General features: G+C 58.8%; 1 protein-coding gene across 1 annotated transcript; it reads right to left on the bottom strand.

The window, feature by feature from the left end:
- Positions 1-642: 642 nt before the first annotated feature.
- ONECUT3 (one cut homeobox 3) lies at positions 643-20,964 on the bottom strand. The gene is made up of 2 exons (XM_013196250.3): positions 19,779-20,964; positions 643-949 (listed from the first exon to the last, which is right to left on the bottom strand). Exons 1-2 carry the CDS (start codon positions 20,806-20,808, stop codon positions 657-659), a joined length of 1,323 nt encoding a protein of 440 aa, XP_013051704.3. The 5' UTR covers positions 20,809-20,964; the 3' UTR covers positions 643-656.
- Between the last annotated feature and the right edge of the window lie 1,253 nt (positions 20,965-22,217).

The following is a 22,217-nucleotide window of genomic DNA, read 5'->3' as shown; positions in this document are numbered from 1 at the left end:
GGCAAAGGGGGTCTGGCTGCTTTGGGAAAGCCTGCTGCACTTAGGGAAGCAAAAAGCTTCAGCAACCAGAGACTTGGGGTCACCTCCAGGCACACGGGGAGCATTTTCCCTGCCCGTCCCCTGCCTTAAACAACGAGGGTTTTGGCCCTGGCAAAGCAGGGTTGTGCAAGAACCTGGCCCCACGACTCCACCTCTTGCATCCCCTCCGCCTTTACCCTTCCACCCTACAGGTGTTTGTGGTGGAGGTGAAAGTTGTGGGTGGGGACAGGAGGGGATGGGGTGTCCCTCTCCCCAAAAACCAGACCCTGGCAGCTGGGTAAAGATGAGGTCTACGAGGTCTCCCAAAGCAGCCCCTCGTCCCCTCACCCCATCCCACATCCCTCGCTCCACGGGGGTTTCCTCCAAGACCCCATGGGAAGGAGCTGGCCTGGCTGCAAGCCCTGTCCCTGCTCCTCGAACTGGGAGGAGGTGGCAGCAGGACGTGGCACCAGGCTCACGTCCATGGGTGACACCCAGCTGAGGGGGCGGGAGGCCGAGGGACCTGCAGCACCCAAAAGCACCCACCCCGCTTGGCTTGGGGCATGCGTGTGAGGCTGGGTTGGCTTTGTCATGAGGAGGATGTCCGGGAAGGGACGTCCGGGGAGGGCTGGGGGACATCATGCTTTGGAGAAAGTGCTTGTAGAAGAAGAGGGGACTCCGGGGTTGGTGCCTGGCTCCTCCTGCCAGCGGTTCATACACCGCCGGCGGGCATTCATGAAGAAGTTGCTGACAGTGTTGAGCTCCAAGCCCAGCTGCTGTGAGATGGTCATCTGCATCTCCTTGGACGGGCGCTTGTTCTCCTTGAAGATGGCAATCAGGGTGCGGCGCTGGAGGTCCGTGAAGACCAGCCGCTGCTTCTTGGGCTGCAGGCTCCTGTCTTTCTGCTGCTCTTGCTCTTTGCGTTTGCAAGCTAGATGTTCAAAAGAGAGAATAGGGCCATTAATCGGTGCTGACCACCCTGGCCCACTGGCAGGCTGCCTGGCTGCCTCCCAAAACCAGGCCCTTCCCTCCAGGGAACCTGCTGGCTTTTTTGCCCACCACTCCCTTGGATGCCTCCCTCCTCTTCCTCCCTGGGCCTCCCAAGCATCTGCTGGGGTGGGACAAGAGCCCCTTGCAGCACCAGCATGAGCAAAGCCTGCAAGAAGCCCAGCACCTCTGGCCACCCAGGAAAAACCCAAGTCTCAGCATCTGCTGCTGACCATGGGACAAGAGACTGAGGACCGGGCTGCCTCTGCTCCCACAGCCTGGCTACAGGGACCTGCTCCATCCCCAGATTATGGGGATTATCCATCAGCCTCCCTCCCTTGCTGCACTCCGGTCTCCATTGCCTCCTCATCGCCTCTGCAGATCTCGCCGGAGGCCTCAGGGACCATCTCTTGGCCGTCACGTCCAGCTGCCAGCTCCAAAACATGGGGAACAGCCAGGGATGGGGACCGTGGGGACTGGCTGGGCTGCAGCTGACGTCTCATGGCACGGGCTGGATGGTCGGTCTCATTTGCAGCTGCTCTGGAAAGGGTTTTCCTGCCTCCAGAGGCTGAAGAAGAGCCTGAGCCGCCTGCAGCTCCAGGATATTGAGGCTCCCTGCGTGGCTTCATGACCAGCCCTGTTGGCACGAGCATCAGGTTGAGCCTGCACCTAATTAAAAGCCTTCCCTGCCTATTGTCTTTTGTGGTAGGTCAGGCCAGAGGGGCTGTGGGTGGCACATGGGGACAGGCAGCTGGGGCCAGGAAAGCCCCTCTGACACCACCACACGGAGTGTGAGGAACACAGGGAGGTCAGCATGCACATTTTGGTAAATACATGAACGTTAGCTGCAGGAATATCAGGCACACGGTTAGTGGGAATGGGGAGAAAAAGTGCCCTTTGCTATGATATTTTTCTAGAGAATTACAGAATAACTGAAGCTGGTGGAGGTTACTGTCCCCACTCAAAGCAGGTCCACCACAAAGCTGTGCTGAGCCTCAAGGTGACATCAGGGTGCCCAGGGACCTGGCTGGGGCAGGACCTGGGCAAGGCTGGGCACATGCTGTTTCTTCCTGGGAAGCTCACAAGAGAGCCAGGAAAATGTGATGTAAAGACTTTCTGAGGAAAGTCCCACCTTTGCCCCAGTTTTCTTTTTTTTTTTTTTGTGGGTTTCTTGGTTTGGCTCTTCCAAAGGATTGTGCAGGCAGGGAACTTTGAGGCGTTTTCTGTTGGGAGGTGGCTGGATGACAGCTCTCCACTTGCAGGCACCTCCAGGAGCCTTGCCGAGCTGCTGCACACCTTGGAGGGGCCAGAAGCCAGGGCTGAGGGCAGCGATGGGGCAACACGGCAGGTCCACGGCCGGTTATTGCCTTGGGGTGACCACCTGCCTGCCCTACAGACGCACCTCCCCTGCCAGCCTGGGTAAAACATCAGGGAGCCATGCTGCCTCGGAGTAATAGGAGGGTGCTGGAAGTCACTTCTTCCTAGCGAGAGAATGAGCAAGGTCTCTCTTTGATTTTTTTTCTGCGGCTGGCCTGCTCTACAGGTCCTCTTTGCACCACCTTGAGCTCACAGAGAAGGATGATTTCCCCCCAGTCCACCCAAAGCTGGGGAGGCCTTGTGCTCAGCAAAGCAGGTAATTCACCCAACGCATTTAACCTCCTTTCCCTGGCTGCTGGGCTTGGTCCTCAGTGGGCACTCAGTCAAAATCAGCTGTCCCCGGTAAAGCAGAGAGCCTTAGAGCCTTCCTCCCCCTCCCTTCCTCCTCCCCCAGCAGGGTTTGCAAAATGCCCCGAGTCCAGAGGCTGCAAACCAGCATCCGCGGGGACAAGGGACAGTCCCAGCCCTGGTGCAGCCTGTCCCAGGGGTACCATACTCAAACAGCCAGCAGAGAAGGGTTGAGTGGAAACCTACCCTATGACCATCAGATGCTTGCAAAAAGAACAAACAAAAAAAAGCCTTTATAGAAAATTTGACTTTTTTTTTTCAGACATGAATTAAAAATAAAAAAAGATGCCCACCCAAATGCCCCCCTAAAAACAAATGGAGAAAGTCCCCCGCCCTGGTGCGTGCACACTCAGAGCAGCACGTCCTCTCCCTGATGGACCCTGCACCGCCCACCGCTGCGCGCCCTCCCGGTGTCCCCCGGTGTCCCCCCGGCATGCTGGGCGCTGGCCCCGTGCCAGCAGCGTGGGTGGGCGCCCTGCACCCACCCCTTTTGCTCCGCAGGGATGGCACATACAGCATACATACAGCTGGTGCATATCGGTGTGTGTGTGTAAATATAGACGTGCCCCCACGCGAATTGCCTGCTGCGATCCCAGTAAAGCCCCCGGCATCCAGGCTGCCCTGCCCAGCAGCACCTGTTCCCACCGGTGGTGCTGGACTGCCAGCCCATCACCCAATATTTTGGCTTTGCAAACCCACATTTCTCACTCCCTGCTTCAGTTATTACAAATAATTATCACAAACCAGTTGCCCATTAGTAACCCACAGCTCCGAGGCAAACACCGACCATCAGGGTCTTGCTGGCCAAACCATGACCCAGCACTAAGGCTGGTGCTGAGCATTGCACGGACAGAGGTGATGCCCCGCTGTGCACCTCCCCCCCCCCCACCTCCTCCTTATTTTTGGCCTGCGATGCGGCGGTGGATGCATCCTGTGTTTCCTGTGCTCGTTTGTTTATTTATTAATTTATTTTCCTGCTGACGCAGCCCAGCACCCCCCTCCCCAGCTCCATCTAATTACAGCTCCGCACAGCAGAAATCGATAGTGACGCTGGTCAGATCTATTTACAGCCACTACCCCCCCGCGGAGGGTCCTTCTGCTCCCCCCCCTCAGTGTGGCTGTGGCATCCCCAAAGGCAGTGGGGACAGGGGACAGCGGGGAATGGCTTGGACTCCCACCCAGGCCAGCATGGAGCAGTTTTTTGTGCTTCTGAATCCTTTTTTTTTTTTTTTTCCCTAAGTCCTGAACTCCAAATCACTCATCCTTGGCTTAATGATGTTCTCCTTCCTGCCCCTCTGGGGTCTCTGGGTCTGACCCCAGTCCTTGGGGACAGCTTCCATGCCTGCCTCTGAGATATTTATTTAGCAAATGCCCACAGCACAGAGTCTGTTGTCTGGCTAGTCCCCAGTACCAGGACTGATGCTGGGGGAAAAGGACCAGAGCTCCCCATAGCGCCGAGGTGGGCAGTGTGGGGCTGAGCCCATCCATCCCCACCACGGAGGCCTCCCTCTCCTCTCCTTCTCTCCTCCCGGCTCACTGAACGCGTGCACCTCTGAGACCTCAACAGCTCAGCCAGGCTTGGCTGCAAGCAGCCAACAAGCGCAGGAGTTACAAGGAGGGAATGACAGATGCATTTGGACAAGGCGATTGCACGGACACCCTTCCTTGAGGACACTAGGCATGCAATCTGACCGGTATTTCATCCCCAAGACAGTTCATCTGGCAGCAGAAAAAACACAGGGAGAACAGTCAAGGAGCAAGCTCAGAGGGAGAAGCATGAGGAAAGCCCTCCGAGAGCAGCGGCATCCCACCCGCTTTCCCCGAAGACTTCTGCCGAGGGTTTCTGCCTCCTTGGACACTTATGTCAGAGGGACAGCGCTTTCCTTGACTTAACCTTGACAGCTCGAAGCAAAATATCTCCCAAATCATTTCTAAAGGGACATAATAGAGACAATCAAATGGCTGCTGTTCAGAAGCTGCGATTATGCCTCGCAGCATGAACTCCGCGAAGCATTTAACTAATACCTGATGGCTTTGTAGGCTTCCGCAGCCTGCCAGACACTAGTTTCTCTATTATACCCGCAAACCTCTGTTTTCTCAGCCCCAGCGTGCTCTCCCTCTCCATTCACTTGCAATACAACCTGTAATTTTCTGCCCACTTTGCTTAAGTGCTGGTGATTTGTTGAAATCACAAAAGACAGCCAGGGGCTTTCAGAGCCAGCATGCTGGCTGTAAGCGAGGTTAGGGGGAAAAAAACACCAGCTTTTCTCTGTTTCTCCCTGTCAAATAGGCTTGCAGCAGTGTGAAGGGGCAGAGGAGCATCTGGGGGCTCCAGTGGAGAACGCTATAGCCCCTGGGCTGTCTCAGTTCCAGGTTTTGGTGTCTGTGGCTATGAGCAAACTGGGATGAGCCCTGGCTTATCCTGAGCAGAATCAACATCATGGCATCTGCACCCCAAATCTGGAGCAAAGTCTGGAACAATGCTCAGGGGGCTTCATCTGCAAAAGAGGAACCCCTTGGTCCACAGCTGGGCTGGCCAGGGTGCTCAGAGCTGGGGTGATTTAGTGACTGCAATTGTTTGATTTTTCTTTATGGTGTAGGAAAGAAGCCCGAGGAGATTTGTCACAAATAGGATTCCCCAGTGGAAATTCGGTCTTCTTCAGTGTTAAGCACGCAACCACTGGTGCAGAGCCTCCTGTGTGCTGCCCCTCTGCAGCCCCTCAGGCTTCGGCTTCTCCCTGGGTGTCCCCAGGAGCTGCCGGAGGATGATTCCTGCAGCTGGGGAGAGCCCCTGGTCATTGGCATGCAGCCGGCATGCTGCAGGGTGAGCGCTTCCTCGAGCCCAGCAAATTAAATCTTCCTCTGAACGCTGCAGATTAGGAGTTGAGATGAGATGAAGTGCTCGCGCGTGCGTTGCTGGGTGTATTTCCCTTCTCTTGTGAAGGATTTTGGCAACTCGTGCCAACAAGCGGCTCCAATGGACATGCACGGTGCTGTGAGGCATCACCAGCCACCTGCACTGGTGTCCCCAGCTGAGTCCCCAACAGCTTTTAGAGCCATGCATGTTGGCAGTCGGATGGAAGGGACTGGAAGCAAAGGAACAAATCCTCAGCCCTTCACCTGGGCTGGGAGCTGCAGAGGCTGGTGGAGACCGCACAGCCACGTCGCACCGACACACAGCTCCTCCTGATCCACAGCAAGCAAAGCAGAGCGGCGATGCCAGCCCTGCGGAACACCTTTTGACTCTCCTGTACTTTCTAAGCACTGTCTGTATTTAAATGGCAGGGTATTTTCAGCTTTTCCAATCCTGGAGCTAACGAGTTTGGTCTGAGCATGTGTGAGGGGACACGAACAACAAGCTGCAGCGGCTCCAGGTGTGTTTGTCACCATCCTGCAATGTTTGCCGTGTTTTATTCTTGGCCTTTCCACACAACCTCCTCCGGCCCTGCCAGCCCTGGGCTGTGTCTGCCCCCTTTCCTGGGCACAGGAAGAAACAAGTTTTAGCTGCCTAGAAAACCGGGTTTGGCTGCTAACAGCATCTCCGTCGTGCTTTTCACTCCGCTGTGTGACGGGGAGCTGGCAGGGCCGGGTGAGGGTGCCCGGCAGCAGGGCCACGCTCCGCGCTCCCGTCTCTGCTCCCCGGTCACCGCCACTTAGCGTGACGGCGCAAATTGGCGTAATGAAGTGCTGCGGTCAGGTCAGGCCGGGTGACACCGGCATTGCCACCGGCCACGGCATCGGCAGGGCAGCTCGTCGCCTCGTGGGAGAGAGGAGAAGGGGGAAAAAAAACACGCGTTTCTGCATTTCCTTGTCTTTTCTGCATTTCCTGACTAAACCCCCAGCGGGTGTATCAGGTGGGAAGCTCCTGCAGCATTGGGCTGAGGCAGCTCTCGAATGGCAGCCGCTTTTCTGCGGCACTGCGCAGCCACAGAGCCTGCGGCCCTCAGACCTGGGCACCGGGGCTTTGCCCCACCGGGGCTGGGACCGCCGGGCACGGCCGGGCCGGGGCACTGCCCCCAGGTCCCGGCCGCCGTCGAGGCTCCGGTCCCGCCCCGCCGCCATTTTGGGGCCGCGGGGCCGCCCGGTGCGCCCCGTGCCCTCCCCCGCAGCACGGAATGGTTCGGCCCGCCCCTCGCCGCCCGTCCCCCTCCCCCCGCCGCAGCCGCGATGGGCCGTCCCCGCCGCCATGGCGCCCCCCCGCGGATGGACAGCGGCACTCCCGCCGCGGGGCAGGGCCACGGCTGGACACGCCCCCTGCCGCTGACCAATGGCGCGGTGGCGGCCGCCCCCTGCCGCCGAGGGGCTGGGGCGTCCCCAGTGCCCCCCTGCTCGGCGCGATGGGCCGTTCCCACCGCCCCGGTACACGGGGCTGGGGCGGTCCATTCGTATCTCGGGGGGGGGGGAAGTGGTCACGCAGCCCCGGGAGGCACTGGAATGGCAGCTGGTGGCGGGGTGGCTGTGTGGGGCGAGGAGCCTGCACCAGGCCCATGGCTGCCCCGCGGCTGCCTCAAAGTCACTGTGTACACGGCAGAGACTGCCCCACGGCTGCCCCAACATCACTCCATACACTGCATACACTGCCCCACAGCAGCCCCAGTGTCACTGCATACACTGCCCCACAGCAGCCCCAATGTCACTGCATACACTGCCCCATGGCTGCCCCAAAGTTGCTGTATGTGCTGCATACACAGCCCCACGGCTGTTCCAGAGTCACTCTACACACTGCCTCATGGCTGCCCCAATGTCACTTCATACACTGTGTACACTGCCCCACGGCTGCCCCACAGCCGCTCAGCCCGTCCCCTAAGATGGAGACCCAACGCACCCAGCAGAGATCCATGAGCCAGGCCCCAGGCGGCCTGGGGCCGCATCCTGCCCTCGCCGTGCTGGCTTAGAGGCACGTGGCTCAGCATCGCCCTGTGGTCATGAGCTGGGGGGGGGGGGGGGCTCAGGGACCCCTCCCCGGCCTCAGGAGGTGGCTCCCGAGTGGCTGGGGAGGCACTGGCTCCAACAACCAACAGAGCTAGTGGGGGAGACAGCGCTGAGCATGGCCCCAGAGTGTGCTGAGGGCTCGCCCTCGGCCCAGCTGAGGTGGGCAGGGGGCTCCCACCTCCCCTCGCTGGGATTGGGAGCACAGAAGGAAACTTCTGCCCCGCCGTTGCCTTTAAAGATGACCCCCACGTGGAGCTGCTGCTTCTGGTAACGAAGCAATTAATCATGGCAAGCATGGGATGGATTTGTAATCAGGTCCCTGCCCGGCCCCCTCCCGCATTTCACAGCCCTGGATGTTTTCCGGCCCTGCACCGTGTGCCGGGGAGGCCGGGAGGAGCTGGTGCAGAGCATTGATCCTGCCCGGTCGATTTTATTGAAACTCCCACGAGTGGCTTTAACTCCGCGTCGGATATTGCTGGCACATCAGTTTGATGGCGACGTGCCTGGCTGGGTGCTGGCCCTGGGGTCTGCAAGGAGGGAGGTGGCACGAAGGGGCTTGGGGGGGTCTTTGGTAGGTCTGTGGGTGCAGGAGTGGCCCTGCCAGGCCGGGGGCACCCCCCAGAGCCGGGGGCACAGCACCGTGGCTGGGGGAGTGTGGCTGGATGTCTGTGGTCTGGTCAGAGGAGGTTGTCTCCTTGGATAAATGTAGTTGTGTTCTGGAAAAGGTTTTGTTTGGGGAAAAATGTTCCAAGGAAGAAAGGGGGAAGAAAAGGGAAAAAAAAATGGGAGGGGGAAGAAAAGGAAAAAAAGGGGGGGGGGGGGAGGGGGAGGAAAGGAAAGGAAAAAGGAGAGGAAAGGAAAGGAAAAAGGAAAGGAAAGGAAAGGAAAGGAAAGGAAAGGAAAGGAAAGGAAAGGAAGAGAAAAAGGACTGAAAGGAGAGCAATCACTGGTGGGTGTTGCGGCTCTGCTGAAGGCTCAGCTGCATGCAGCCCATCGGTGCTCTTTGTTTTCACTGGTTTTCCACCACCGTTCTCCCTCCTGTCCTTTCTCCCATTTTTACGGAGGCAGGTTAAATAACAGCTGGGGTTCCTGCAGTCAGGGGTGGTAGCGGGGGCCAGATCCTGCCCCCTCAGTTGCCCCAGCAGGGACACTAGATTCCACTGGGTCCCCCAGACCGTTGCTGATGCTTGGCACGGCCGGAGGCACCAGCGTGAGATAAAGACGTCTCCAAAGAGAACGCACAAGTCCTATGGAAAACACAACTTGAAAAGATCCTGGATGCTGGAAATGGCCCTGGCTTCGGTCCTAAGCATGCAGAAAAACATCCAGCTCAAAGAAATCACCATCTGCGAGTAACTGTCCTGTATGGGTACACACACACATGGGCACAGCGCTCATCCTTCCTGCCCACACACCCACATCACCCCTCATTCGGGGATGGCTCTGAAAAGAAAAGAGAGAAAAAGAATCACCCATTTATTTCTTAAAGTCTTGAAGCCAGCTGCATTGCTGGGAATGATCGGTTTGGGGTGGAAAAGGTTGTTTCAGTTTTGGAGACCCTTTCAAATTTTCTTAGGCTAAAGAAAGGCGTTTTGACATCAGCATTATTCTGAATGAGAGTACTGATTTTGGGTGACTTTTTTCAATTTCTCTTTTTTCTCTTTATGTGCAAGCAATCTGATGTAAACAGCATACATTGGCATTTTTTGACTTGGCATTTTTTGCCCCATTTGTGAACCATCCAAAATCTTGACCAGCTGCAAGGCAGATGTGATACAAGCAAGCCCCTAAACATAAACACCTGACAGAAAGCTACTAAAACGCCCCAAATCAGGCACAGACCCACTCCTGGCTGCCTTGCACATCGGTACCGGTGCTTGTACGGAGCTCTCCCACAAACACCAATGTTGGCAAACCTCTGTGTTTGGAGAGACAATTTTTCCTGGAGTTCCAGTAAAACATTGGAGTTGATGCGTTTGTCTTTGGGTTGGGATATTGCGGGTGTCTGGAGCAGAATCCAGACCAGAATTGGTGGAGGCGCCTGGGTTTCGCTGAGCTGGAGCATCGCAGCCATGGGAGAACTCAGTGGACACTTTCACATCAGAAATGTCACCAAACACGTGAAATTTGTCCCCCACCCACCCAAAAGAACTAAAGTTCTCAGACAGGCATTGATCCATGGATCTATTTTCAGAGGCCTTTTACTGAAGTCTTGAATCTCTCTGCCCATGCGGGAGGGTAACTCGGAAAAAAAGCAGCACGATGCCAAACGTCCTGCTCCTTCTCCTTGCAGTTTGGGGAATGGTTGGGTGGGGACCCCTCCATCCCAGAGGCTCTGGAAGCACAAACTCCCACAGCACCAGCTCCATCACTTTTTAGAGCCAGACTGGGTCCGATGCTGCCCTTGATCCCACTGCTCCGTCCACCAACAACCAGCGCACCAAACCCCACAGAGATCCATCCTGAATCCCGACATCAAGGGCTGTAATTTCTCTGTGTGGATGTCGTGTGCAGGCCAAATAACAGATGGTACAAAATAAAGAGTACGGGCAGATTGCTACAAAAATTACGCATGCCACCAGCGTGGCCAAGACGTGTGCCCGTGGGCACTGGGCTGGCGCGGCACACTGTCCCCATCCCCGGGATAGGCTGCACTCCGGTGTCGCTTGTGCTCTTCAAAGCTCTGTAATGGGAGCAGCCTTTGCCGGCTGCAGAGGCAGACGCGTTGATATCTCTGTCAGCCCCTGATACCATCACCCGTCAGCAGCTCCGAATACATTTGCAATTTTATCCCTAATGGAGAGAGTTTGCTCATTACCTGCTCTTTATCAGCCACGGGTAGCATGACTTCCCACAAAGGGGCATCGCTCTCTGGAGCTAATCTTCCTGCTTAAAGACCTGGCCTTTTACAAAACATCGCAGAGTTCATCGGCTTTAGTAACCCGGCACCGCTTACTTGATATACTCTGTGAAGGTGTTGTCGTCCCCACTGTACATGAGGGGAAACTGAGGCACGGGGTGAGCCGGGAGGGAAGTGTGGATGCTTGAAGAGCCAACCCATGGCAAAGCCACCCCTCACATCCCTTCGGCCACATTGTGGCACTGCATGTGGGGCACAGGGACCGAAGCCGAGCCCGCTGGCCCCAGATTTTAGGGCTCCTTATGCTGACACCCATACCAGGAGACCTCAGTTCTCCTGCCTGGATGGGGCCGAGCGGCCGCTTCTCCCAGCCCCTGCTCTCTGTGCTCCCCTGGCAGTGCTGCATTTGGAGCACCCATAGCGAGAGGGGGTTAGCCCTGCCTGTGCCATAAGCAACAGAAGAGGTTGCAATTTGCTTTTCCTTCCTTCCCTCCTCCCCCAATATTTTGTCATTCATGTTTTTTCTTGCCCATCTGCAAGCAAGGAACCCAAGGCGAGGCCCGGCGAGTCCCCTCACACAGCCAGCGCTGGTTTCTCCTGCACAGGGATTTTCTGGCTCCATCTTCCATGGGACCGTGCTGAGCCCCAGGGGACACAAAGACCCCAAAGGGTGGGGGTCTTAGTGATTTCTGTACATGTGTGTTTGCGTCAGGTTTGGGTGGAGAAAATAAAGAGCGATGAACACAGAGGTTCAGAGCAAAGCCAGGATGGCGGGTCCAGGTCTCTCCCTGTGCTTTCTAAAGGCTCGAGCCGCTCCTTAGGCTCCTGAGCAGGGATCAGTGGGGCACCCCTGCTTCCCCGAGGTCAGCAATTCCCCCCCACCCCAAATTCACAGGGACACCATATTCTACACAAGAGACGCTGGAGGAAATAAGGGCACGGTTTGGTCGGGGCAGCGTGGTCCTGCAGGGCAGAGCTTTTAAGCTAAACCCGGGGGACAAGAAGGTGAAGGAAAGGACAAGCACCAATCTCCAAGTACCGGGACTCAAAAATTGGTACCCGCCAGGGAGAGGGGAACAGAAGCATCCCTGCAGCATCCCTGCCCACGTCTCGCCCGTCGCAGCTGACACGGACGGAGGTCGCTGTACGTGCTCTTGCGGTGCAGCATCGCCGGCCCCATTGCAGCTGCTTGACTGGAGCCAAGCAAACCACTCCAGGCCTTAATTTTGCTGCCTGCAAAATGCATTGAACTGCACTGAATCTGTTTTAAATGATTTCTGGACCTCTCTTGCGCTCCAAAAGCCACCAGTGCTTAGAAGAGCTATAGTGCATACCCCTAACTGAACATATAACTTAAGATAGGTAACAATGTAAATCCTGAAATCATAACCATGTCCGTGTAAATATGCATTTTTTTTAATACTTTTTTTTTAAAAAAAGTCTTTATTTCAGTGGAAGCCCCATCTTTTTAAAACATTCAGTGTCCCCTCCTTTCAACACAAGCCAATCCAGGTTGCTTTTTGTTTCGCTATTCCTTAACAACCCCCAAAATGTTCTAAAATCCATCATCCATTTTGCCTGTCCGCCCCTTCCTGGGTTTAAATCTTGCTGGAGATGATCTATATCATTTGAGGTATTAACGAGATTTTGAATTTCCGTTTAATCAGCAAATCTTGCCACTCGATTGCCACAGTCCTGCGCGGAGGAGCCATTAATAAATTCACTCACAGGTGGCGGCAGCTGAAACGTGCCGCCGGCTCGCTGCTCCCCGGCCGCCCCGCTGCAGCCCTGCGCTGCTTGCCGGTCTCCCGTTTGCCAGTTGCACCCACCCAGCTTTGCTTTCGGCTGCGGACAGATGGTCTGCAGGAGGATTTTTTTTTTTTTTTTGCTCCCTTTTTGAGCAGTGTTTGAAGGCAGAGGCTGACCCCAGCCCCCCTCCGCTGCCTTTCATGCTGTGCAGGTAGAAGGCAACAGCCAAAAGCACATCCTGGATTGATCGGAATTCAAACATCCTTATTTCGATGCTGAGCCACGGGCTCGTACCTCGCTCGTGGCAGCTCAGCTCCAAAAAGGGAGCTGGGGCTGAGCTGTGTGCACGCGTGGAGCTGGGGCTAGGATGGATCAAAGCCTTCCACAGCATTCCAGGGTGGAGGGCTGCATGCTGAAAATCCTCGGGGAATTAGGCAGCATGGTGGGAAACTTCTCCCCTAAATACCGCACCCGGCTGGGGTGCTCCTGTTGTGGCACCTGTGGGAAACACAGCCAACCCCAAAACTGCACCCCAAAGCCTGGATGGGAGGGACAGGTTGTGTCCCGAATTTGTAGGGATCTGGAAAGCTCCAGCACTTTCGGTTGGATTTTTAAAAATTTCCTCTTAATTTTCTGTTCGCGTTGCAAGGCAACGGCCTCACTGGTGCTGTGCAAAGACTGCGTGGGGAGATTCAGGTGCCCGGGGTGTGGGGGGGTTCTGTGCAGGATTTTTGGTTCCTGTACACCCAGGCGTTGCTGCAGGGTTGCTGGCAGAGGCAAGGTGCCATGCCCAGTACAGAGGGGACGGGGACAATTCCAGAGCAGGAGAAGGGAGCCTGGGCTCTGCTGCTGGGCTTCTCCCCTCTCCAACCATCCCTCCCCTTTCTCCACTTTGTTCACTGGGTGCTTAAAAACCAAGCAGAGATTGCGAACCGCCTGCAACTTCAGGCCTGCGATTTGCAGCATCCGATCCTGGGAGCTGCGCGGTGGCTTGAGGGATTCCCACCCTGGCAGCTCGGGGGCTGAGCAGCCCAGAAATCCGCCACTGCTTAGGCCTGCCCAGGTCCCACAAGCCCCAGACCCACGTTTTGTCCCCATTTTGGTATTTGCTCAGGAACCCGCACAGAAGCTCCCAGGGCGGGTGTGTGGCAGAGCCCCCGCGGTGGCCCCAGCCTCTCCGGAGGCAACGGCTCCCCTCTCCATGGCGCAAGCTGCCCGGCCCTGCAACTGAGCAGAATGAGAAAATATTGGATTTGTTTTCTGGAGGAAAAAAAAAAATCCAATATTCTGTCTGCAATCCCAGACTCTGCGCCTGGTTATGGCAGGAAAATGCTGTAAATCTCCCCTTTCCCCACCAGCAGGGGAAGAAAGATGAATTCTCTTTTAATATTCTTATTTTCTCTCCTGGTTTAAGCCCCATCATTTTGCAGGCAGCGCTGCAATCTCTTTGTTGACCAGGGTTTAAACCTGCTCTCCCGGCTCCCCCGACCCCAGGAAGTCTGCCTTGCACACCCTGCCCAGCAGCTCTCAGGCAGCGGCAATGAGATTTTAATAGATGTATTTTCAAATTAGTTCTGGGCCTTTCAAGACTTATCAGTTAAATGAGGTTTTTCAAATTGATTCAAAGGTCACTGCGAGAGTTTTCTCTTCTCTGTTATCTCTCCCTTATGGTTTCAGTGGCGATTGACAGGACAGAGGCAAAAAAAAAAATTGCCCCCGCCTCGTACGCCCAGAAAAAAAAACAAAAATCCACCCCAAATGGGCACCCCCCAAAAAAATGACAGCCGAGAGGTGGCTGCATGCAAAGCCGCGGGCTGGGGCTCGGCTTTGGGCCCCCCCCCAGGGCAGGGCTGAGAGGAGCCCGGTGGGGCTGAGGGGTTTTGGGGTTGGGGTGCGGGGTGGTGCTGGGGAGGGGGGGTCCGGGGGTTGGGGTGCGCAGCTGCCCCCGGCGGAGCGGGGAGCCCGTTTCCTCGTGGGGAAGGGGGGGAGAAGGCAGATTTAATATTTAACCGACGGGAGGTTTATTGGCCCCTTCTGACGCGCAGATTAGGAGCAAACAGAAAAATAGCTGCGGGCGGAGCGAGGCGGCCCCGGCGCGCTGATAAGGGAGGCGGCGCGGTGCGGGGCGCGGTGCGGCGCCGTGCGGGGCGGTGCGGGATGCGGGGCGCGGTGCGGGATGCGGGGCGCGGGGCGGGATGCGGGGCGCGGTGCGGGGCGGTGCGGGGCGCTCAGTGGCCGCCCCCGCGGAGCTGGAGGCGCCGGTCCCGGCTGGTCCCGGCGGGAGGCTCCGCGCCGGCGGAGGGAAGGTGCTGTTATTAGCGCCTGAACTCCCAAGTGAAAATAAGAATAAATAACGCTAAAAGGGGGGTTTCCCTGGGGGAAATGGATTTCTCCCCTTCTTACTTTCTTTTGTTTTCCTTTCGTTTTCTTTTCCTCTTTCCTTTCCTTTTTTTCTTTTTCTTTTTCTTTTTCTCTTTCTTTTTCTTTTTCTTTTTCTTTTTCTTTTTCTTTTTCTTTTTCTTTTTCTTTTTCTTTTTCTTTTTCTTTTTCTTTTTCTTTTTCTTTTTCTTTTTCTTTTTCTTTTTCTTTTTCTTTTTCTTTTTCTTTTTCTTTTTCTTTTTCTTTTTCTTTTTCTTTTTTTTTCTTTTTCTTTTTCTTTTTCTTTTTTTTTTCTTTTTCTTTTTTTCTTTTTCTTTCTTTTTTTTCTATTTCTCCTTCTTCATCATCTTCGTCTCTTTCTCCTCCTCCTTCTTTTTTCTTCTTTTTCTTCCTCTTCTTCTTCTTCTTCTCCTTCTTATTCTTTTCCTTTTTCTTCTTATTATTTTTCTTCTCCTTCACCATCTCTTTTTTCTTTCTTTTTTTTTCTTTCTTTCTTTCTTTTTTCTTTCTTTTTTCTTTCTTTTTTCTTTCTTTTTTCTTTCTTTTTTTTTCTTTTTTTCTTCTTTTTCTTCTTCTTTTTCTTCTTTTTCTTCCTCTTCTTCTTCTTTTTCTTCTTCTTCTTCTTCTCCTCCTTTTTCTTCTTCCTTTTTTTTATAAGCGGGCGTTCGGCCCCTTGCCGGGGCTGGAAGGTGCGGAGCGGCCCCGGCTGCAGCCCTTCACAGCCGTTTTCCCCCGCTTTACAGCAGCGAACCAAATCGCTCCGGTGCCACGGAGGCGCCCCGCTGCCGGGGGGCTTCTCCCCGGCACCCCCGGGAGGGCTCCGCGCTCCCTGCCCGGGGCCGCTGCCGCGGGGGCGCCGCGGTTGGGCCGAAGTCGTTGGAGTGAAGCTGAAATTGAAACAAAACTCGGCCGATGTTCCTCTGTTCCCCCAGGTTTTCCGCAGCGTGTTCCTCTCCCTCGTGCTGGCGATTCGGAGTGCTAGCTCGCGGTATTAATTAGCGGCATTAATTATCGGCGTTGCCAAAGCTCTCGGGCATTTGCTGGCCCTTTGCTTTGGCAGAGCCCCGCGCTGATGCCTTCGGGGTTTTCGTTTGTCCGGGTGCTTTTAGTTTTTTGAATAGCGACACCCGGTCGGGTAGTGACGGAGAGTTGGTCAGGGAGAGCAGGTGAGAAAGTAGGAAGGGGAAAAGAAAAGAAAAGAAAAGAAAAGAAAAGAAAAGAAAAGAAAAGAAAAGAAAAGAAAAGAAAAGAAAAGAAAAGAAAAGAAAAGAAAAGAAAAGAAAAGAAAAGAAAAGAAAAGAAAAGAAAAGAAAAGAAAAGAAAAGAAAAGAAAAGAAAAGAAAAGAAAAGAAAAGAAAAGAAAAGAAAAGAAAAGAAAAGAAAAGAAATAGAAAAAAAGGGAAAAGGAAAAAAGGGAAAGGAAAGGAAAGGAAAGGAAAGGAAAGGAAAGGAAAGGAAAGGAAAGGAAAGGAAAGGAAAGGAAAGGAAAGGAAAGGAAAGGAAAGGAAAGGAAAGGAAAGGAAAGGAAAGGAAAGGAAAGGAAAAAGGAAAGGAAAGGAAAGGAAAGGAAAGGAAAGGAAAGGAAAGGAAAGGGAAAGGAAAGGAAAGGAAATAGAAAACGAAAAGTAGAAGAAATGAAAAAACGAAAACAAAATGTAAACAAAAAAAGAGAAGAAAAAGGAAATTAAACAAAAATAAAGGGACAAGAAATTAAAAAAAAAATGGCAAAGGGAGAAGGAAAGAAACATAGAAGCAAAAGACGAAAACGAAAACGCGTGCGGACAGCGCTCAGCGAAGCTCCCGGCCCGCAGCGAGCGGCGGCTCCGTCCCGGCCCCCCCGGGGCAGCACAACCGGGGGCGTTTGGGCCGGGAGGGGCCGTGCTGGGGACCCACTCGGGACCGCGCTGCCACCGGGCCGGGCGACCCCGGCTGCTCTCGGCCGGCCTCGAATCCCAGCCGCGGCTCAAAGCCCTGGGGCGAGCGGCCGAATTTCACGCGTGTTCCTGCGTTCCCGCGGGGCAAGGCGAAAACCACGGGCCGATGGTTTCTGGCCGAGTTTAGCACAAATGGACACGGAGCTAAAGGGCCACAACGAGGTCTCGGCTCTCCCAGGTGCTAACCACGGGAGGATTCCCTAATCCTGCGTGCAGGAATAAACCCGTGGCGGGGACGGGGTGTCCAACACGCGGGTGCGCAGGAGCGGGGGGCTCCTACAGGGCACCCACGGGCACGCAGGGTGGGAGGGCACCCACCGGCTGTCAGCATGCGAGGATGGGAGAGCGCCCACGGAGACGCGTGGTGGGGGGACTCCCACTGCCCTCCGCGGACACGCGGGGACCCAGCTGAGCCCACGAGAACGGAGCCACTTCCTTGCACGGAGCCGTGGGGCCTCCTTCGCCCCCCGAGGATCACGGGTGGGTGTGTGGGGGGGGGTCACGAAGTTTGCAGAGCTACGTCTGGACCGGGGGGGGGACACACACGGGGACACAATGCGGCGGTGACAGCGGGTGGCCGAGATGGATGGCCCGAGGGGACGGGACGGGCACCGCCAGCTGCTGCCCAGATGCTTCCCCGTGGGGCACCCCTATTTCGGGGAGCCCCCGGGGGGAGCGGAGCCACAGCCCCCCCGGCACCGGAGGGAGCTGTGCGGGGCCGTTGGGGGCCGCAGCCCCCCACCTCCCACCCCCCACCCCCGCTGCGGCTCTGCCCGGGCCCCGGCTGAATAATTAATGGTTCATCTGCGCACGGGGCGGCGAGAGGGGGAATTGGAGTGGAAAGAGGAGAAAAGCAGCAATTGCCATTTCGAGGGGCCCGGCGTGTTTATCGATCCGCGATTTACTGCCTCGGACTAATACAGCGGGTGGGCTCCTGAACACGGCGACCGGCCCGGGCCCCCCGGTTGGACCCCCCCACCCCCTTCCGTTGTGTTCGCACCGGGGGGACGAGGCCGGCCCCTGCCAGGCTGCTCGTCGGGCGGTAGCAGCGGCCCTACGGCCCCTCCAGCGCCGGCGGGGTGGGAAGAAGCGAGCAGGATCGAGCCGCGGCCCCAGGACGGCCGGGTTGGGGGGGGGGGCGGGTTGGGGATCGCCGGCTCCCGGCGCGCCCCCTCCCCTATAAGCGCCTTTTCCGTGGGCGTGGGGCCGAGCCGCGGCCGCGCCGTCGAGGAACGGGGTCTATGGCGGCCGTGGGGTCCCGCTCCCCCGGCGGCCTCCCCCGGCCTCGTTTCCCGGCGGGACAAAGCCAGCCCGGGGAAGGCCCGCGTCCCCCGAGCCTCCGCCCGGCCTCCCGGAGCGCCCGTCGGGGGGCGAGAGCTACGGGGGGCTGGGGAACGAAACGAAACCGGGCCCCAGCGGGGCCGGGAGCCGGGAACAAAGCGGGGAGAGCCGCGGGGAGGCCCGGGCTTGCGTGGAGGCCCGGGGCTGCGTGGAGGCCCGGGGCTGCGTGGAGGCCCGGGGCTGCGTGGAGGCCGGGCCGGCGGATCCTCCGTGGGGCGGCCCGGTGGGGCGAGAGCCACGGCCCGGTCCAGTCGGGGTCGCCGGGGTTTGGCAGAGGCGAGTTCCTCGCGGGGTGCGTTGTATTTGATTGTCCTCGCAGAAAGCAGGGAATTAAACCCCCGTCCCTACGAAATTTGGATTTTTCTATTTCCGGAAATATCGTCCTTTGGCGCAAAGCGCCCCTGGGACCCAGGGAAACGCGGCGTAAGGAATTAAAAACCATTTTAGGGAAAAGAAATCTCCCCCGACAGCTCGGGGACGACCGGAGCGATGGAAGCGGGGGCAGAACCCGACTCCCCCGGCCTCCGCCGCACCGGGCCGGGCCGAGGGGCACGGAGCTCCCGCAGCCTCCCCGAGCCGGGGATTCATTCCCACCCTCACAACCACGGGTATTATTTCAAATTTTGGCGAGCCAGGAGGCAGCCACCCGCCGCTCAATTAGCCCGAACAACGGGGGCATTAAACGGCCGATCGCGGCAGTGTTTAAATCTTTATTTACCAGAACCTTGTAAAGCCAGGAACAATTTGCATTCTATTAACTGCTTTTCAATAGGGCATCGACTGGAACTAAAAGATGCCACTACCCTGCCCTAATTAAAGAGCAACTGAATTACACTAAATACATATGAACGCTGCTCTCCTCCATAAATAACGGCCGGCTCCTCGCCGTGCGCAGCCCCCAGCGGGCCGGACTCTGCCCGGTCCCCCCGGGAACTGCGATCTCCGCAACGTCCCCCCCCGGGTAGTGGCAGCCCCCGGCCACCCCCGCCTGGCCCCGCGGAGCCCTGGAGCGGTTCTGTCGGGGCCGGTGCGGAGGAGCGGGGATGCGGGAGGGTGGCGGGGGGGGCTCCGACACGTCCTCCAGCTCTCCTGCCCTTTCGTCCGCGCACCGACACCGTGACCCCTCCGAGCCCCCGCACACAGAAAACGCATTTTTTATGCATGTGTGTGTGTGTGTGATTTTTTTTTTCTTTTCTTCCCCCAGCAAACGCACGTCCCCCGGCCCAGCGCCGGGGTGAGGCCGAACGAGCCTCGCCGGCTGGGGGGGGCGCGGAGCCTCCGTGCGCTCCGCACCCGCGGTGCCTCCACGGGGCAGCCCCCGGTCCCCCCGGGGCGGTTCTCCTGCGGGCAGCGCTTGCGGTGCCCCGGGGAGCGGAGCGCAGCCCCGGGTGTCTCCCCCTGATTTTCGCCGTCCCCCCCCAGCAGCAGCACGGCTTCCCCGGTGCGAGCCCCCGGTAACGGAGGAGGGACCGGAGCCTGCCCTCAGCGCAGCCGGGGCTGCGGGGACCCAGCGGCGGTGCCAAGCGCGACACGGCCCCACCGGTGGCTCTCCGGGGGGAGAACGGGGCCGGTGCAGTGTGTGTGACCGCACGGGAAACGACCCCCGGGGGGAGAGGCAGCCCACCGGGGGACAGTGCCGGGAGCACCCGGCTCCTGCCGCCTCCGAGCTCCTGTTTCCTGCTGTCAGGAGCAGGCCCGGGGCGGGGGGGTTGCGATAAGGAGAATTTCCATCCTTGTCTTCGTAAGGCTCGGTAACCCCCGGCCCGGCCCCGACCCGGCTCCCCGCTACCCGGGGCGCTCCTGGAAGGGCTCCCCACGCGTGTCGGTCCCCTCGGACCCCCGCCGTGCCCTACCTGCGAGCCTGAGCGCCGACATCCTCTGAAATTCCGGCTCCTGCAACCATTTCCACATCCTCCGGAAAGTCTCCCGGCCCGACTTGAGCTTACTCCAGGGCTTGGGGTTCCGCAGCAGGTCCGAGAGGGTCCCTTGCGAGCGGCACAAGATCCTCTGCGCGAAGATCGCCTGCGGGATGCTGTAGCGCTTCAGCTCGGCCGTGATCCTCTGAGCCACCTCCTTGGTGTTGATCTCCTCCACCTGCCCGGAGGCTCCGGGCTGCGAGCCGGCGGCCGAGGCCTGGCGCTCCCGCTCGCCCAGGAGCGAGCCCCCGGGCTGGGCGTGCGGGTGGCCGTGCGGGTGCATCCCGTTGAGCGGGGGCATCATGGCCGAGCTGGGGGCCGCCAGCCCCCGCGCCAGGTGCTCCTCGCCCCGGGACAGCATCGCGGCGTGCGAGTCGAAGCCGTTGGGCGAGAGCATCTTCTCGTTGGGCAAGTGGCCGCCGGGGCCGTAGGGAGCCAGCGGCTGCTGGGCGTTGTGCAGGCTGCCCAGCCCGTTGGGGAGCGGCGAGAGGGGCTGCCCCATGGCCGGCATGTCCTTGGGGTAGTGGCTGTAGAGGTTGCCCATGGAGGCGAGGCTCCGCTCGTCGCGCATGAGGGTGAAGCTGCCGCTCACGTTGCCGGCGAGGCGCTGGTGCGGGTGGTGGTGGTGGTGGTGGTGGTGCGGGTGGTGGAACTTCTCCGACACGGTGGAGATGGGCGGCAGGTGCTGCAGGGGGGTCAGCGTGGTGTAGGTGCTGCTCAGGCTCATGCCGGACGGCGACTCGCAGGACATGCTCATGGCGGGGTGCAGCGGGGCGGCCAGGCTGTGCTCGGCGCGGTAGTCGCCCCCCTCCAGGATGGAGGCCATGCCCGACACCATGGCGGGCCGGCCGTGCGGCACCAGGTTGCGGTGCGAGCCCTGCCGCCCGTGCGCCGGGCTCAGCAGCTCGGCGGGCTGCGAGTGCGGGACGCCGTGCAGGCTGCCCAGGTTCTCCATCGCCAGCTCCATGGTGGCCGCCGGGCTCTGCCGCTGTCCTCGCCCGCTCGCTCGCTGCCTTCCTCCCCCAGCCCCGCCGCCGCCGCCGCCGCCGCCGCCTCCTCCTCCTCCTCCTCCTCCTCCTCTTCCTCCTCCTCCTCCTCCACCTCCTCCTCCTCCTCCTCCTCCACCGCCCCCCCCTCCCCGCGCCGGCTGCCCGGATTAATTCAGACTCCGCGCTCCGGGGATCGATCTCCCTCGCCCCGCGCTCAGGCCGGCATGCCGCGCCGCCCCAGCCCGGCCTCGGGGCGCTGCCGGCTCTGCGCTGCGCTGCGCGGGGGCTGCGCGGAGCGGAGCGGGGCGCGGGGCGTGCGCTCGGGGCGGCTGCGGCGCGCCTCGGCCGCCGGCTCCCGGCAGCCTCGCTCTGGGCCGCGGCGTGACGTCAGCGCCGCCCCGCCCCCCCCCGTTCCCCCCCCCCAGCCCCCCCGCACCGAACCGAGCCGTGCCGGCCCCCCCCCCCCCCCCTCCGCCTTCCCCGGTCCTCGGGAACGGGGGTGCCCGGCGCGTGGGGCTGAGCACCCCTCCTGCCCTATAGTCACCCCCCTCCCCGATACTGACCCCCTCCTATAGTGACACCCCCCATAGTGACCCCCCCTCCAGAGCTGACCCCCCCCAGGGGCTGACCCCCACCCCTCAGGGTGACCTCCCCCATCGTCGGTGCTCACCTCCCCCCCCTCCCCGGGCACCCAGCGCACATCTGGCGGCGCTGCGCGGTGCCCCCTGCACACACCTGTGTCCCCGCACATCTGGCTGACCCCCCCCAAAAAAATGTGCACATCTGGCTGACCCCCCCGCCGCACACATCTGGCTGTCCCCACCCCTGCGTGTGCTACCAAAGCGCCTGTGCCCAACGCCCCCCCTGCACCCCCCCGCACCCCCTCTGCTCCCCCCCGCACCTGCTGCCCCCCCAAGAGTTCCCCCCAAATTCTTTCTTTACCCAGGGCCTGGATGACCCCCCCCAGCCGCTCCCCCCCCCCCCATCTCCCCCAAACACTCCCTCTCTCTCGCACCTAGGTCCCCACGCGTGTCCCCCCCACCTGCCCGCACCCACACTTGTGCCCCCCACCCCGGGTCCCGGGCAGCTTTTTGGGGACGGAGGGGGGGTTTGGGGGCGCCTCGGCACGGGGAAGGCGACAGGGACACGCGGGGGGGGGGCACACGGCGCTCTGCTGCAGGGGTGGCAGGGAAGGGGAAAGGGGCAAAGGGAAAGAAGGGAAGGGGGAATGAGGGAGAGGAATAAGGGGAGAATAAGGGAAAGGGAGAGGGAAAAGGGAAAGGAGAAGGGAAAAAAAGGGGATGTGGGATGGGAAGGGGAGGAGGACGGGAAGGAAGGCAGGGACGGGGCGAGCCGGGTTTTAGGCCGTGGGCTGGCTCCTGGTGTC

This window comes from Anser cygnoides, chromosome 27 (genome assembly GCF_040182565.1).
Source record: "Anser cygnoides isolate HZ-2024a breed goose chromosome 27, Taihu_goose_T2T_genome, whole genome shotgun sequence".
NCBI lineage: Eukaryota > Metazoa > Chordata > Aves > Anseriformes > Anatidae > Anser > Anser cygnoides.
Note: the sequence above shows the minus strand (reverse complement) of the source record. Positions and strands in the feature narration are given on the sequence as shown.

Excerpts from the sequence above, each read along its gene's own strand:
- ONECUT3 (XM_013196250.3), bottom strand. The coding sequence starts at position 20,808 with ATGGAGCTGGCGATGGAGAACCTGGGCAGCCTGCACGGCGTCCCGCAC. Across the intron at positions 950-19,778 it reads GTCGGCGCTCAGGCTCGCAG|CTTGCAAACGCAAAGAGCAA; the intron begins GTAGGGCACGGC and ends TTGAACATCTAG.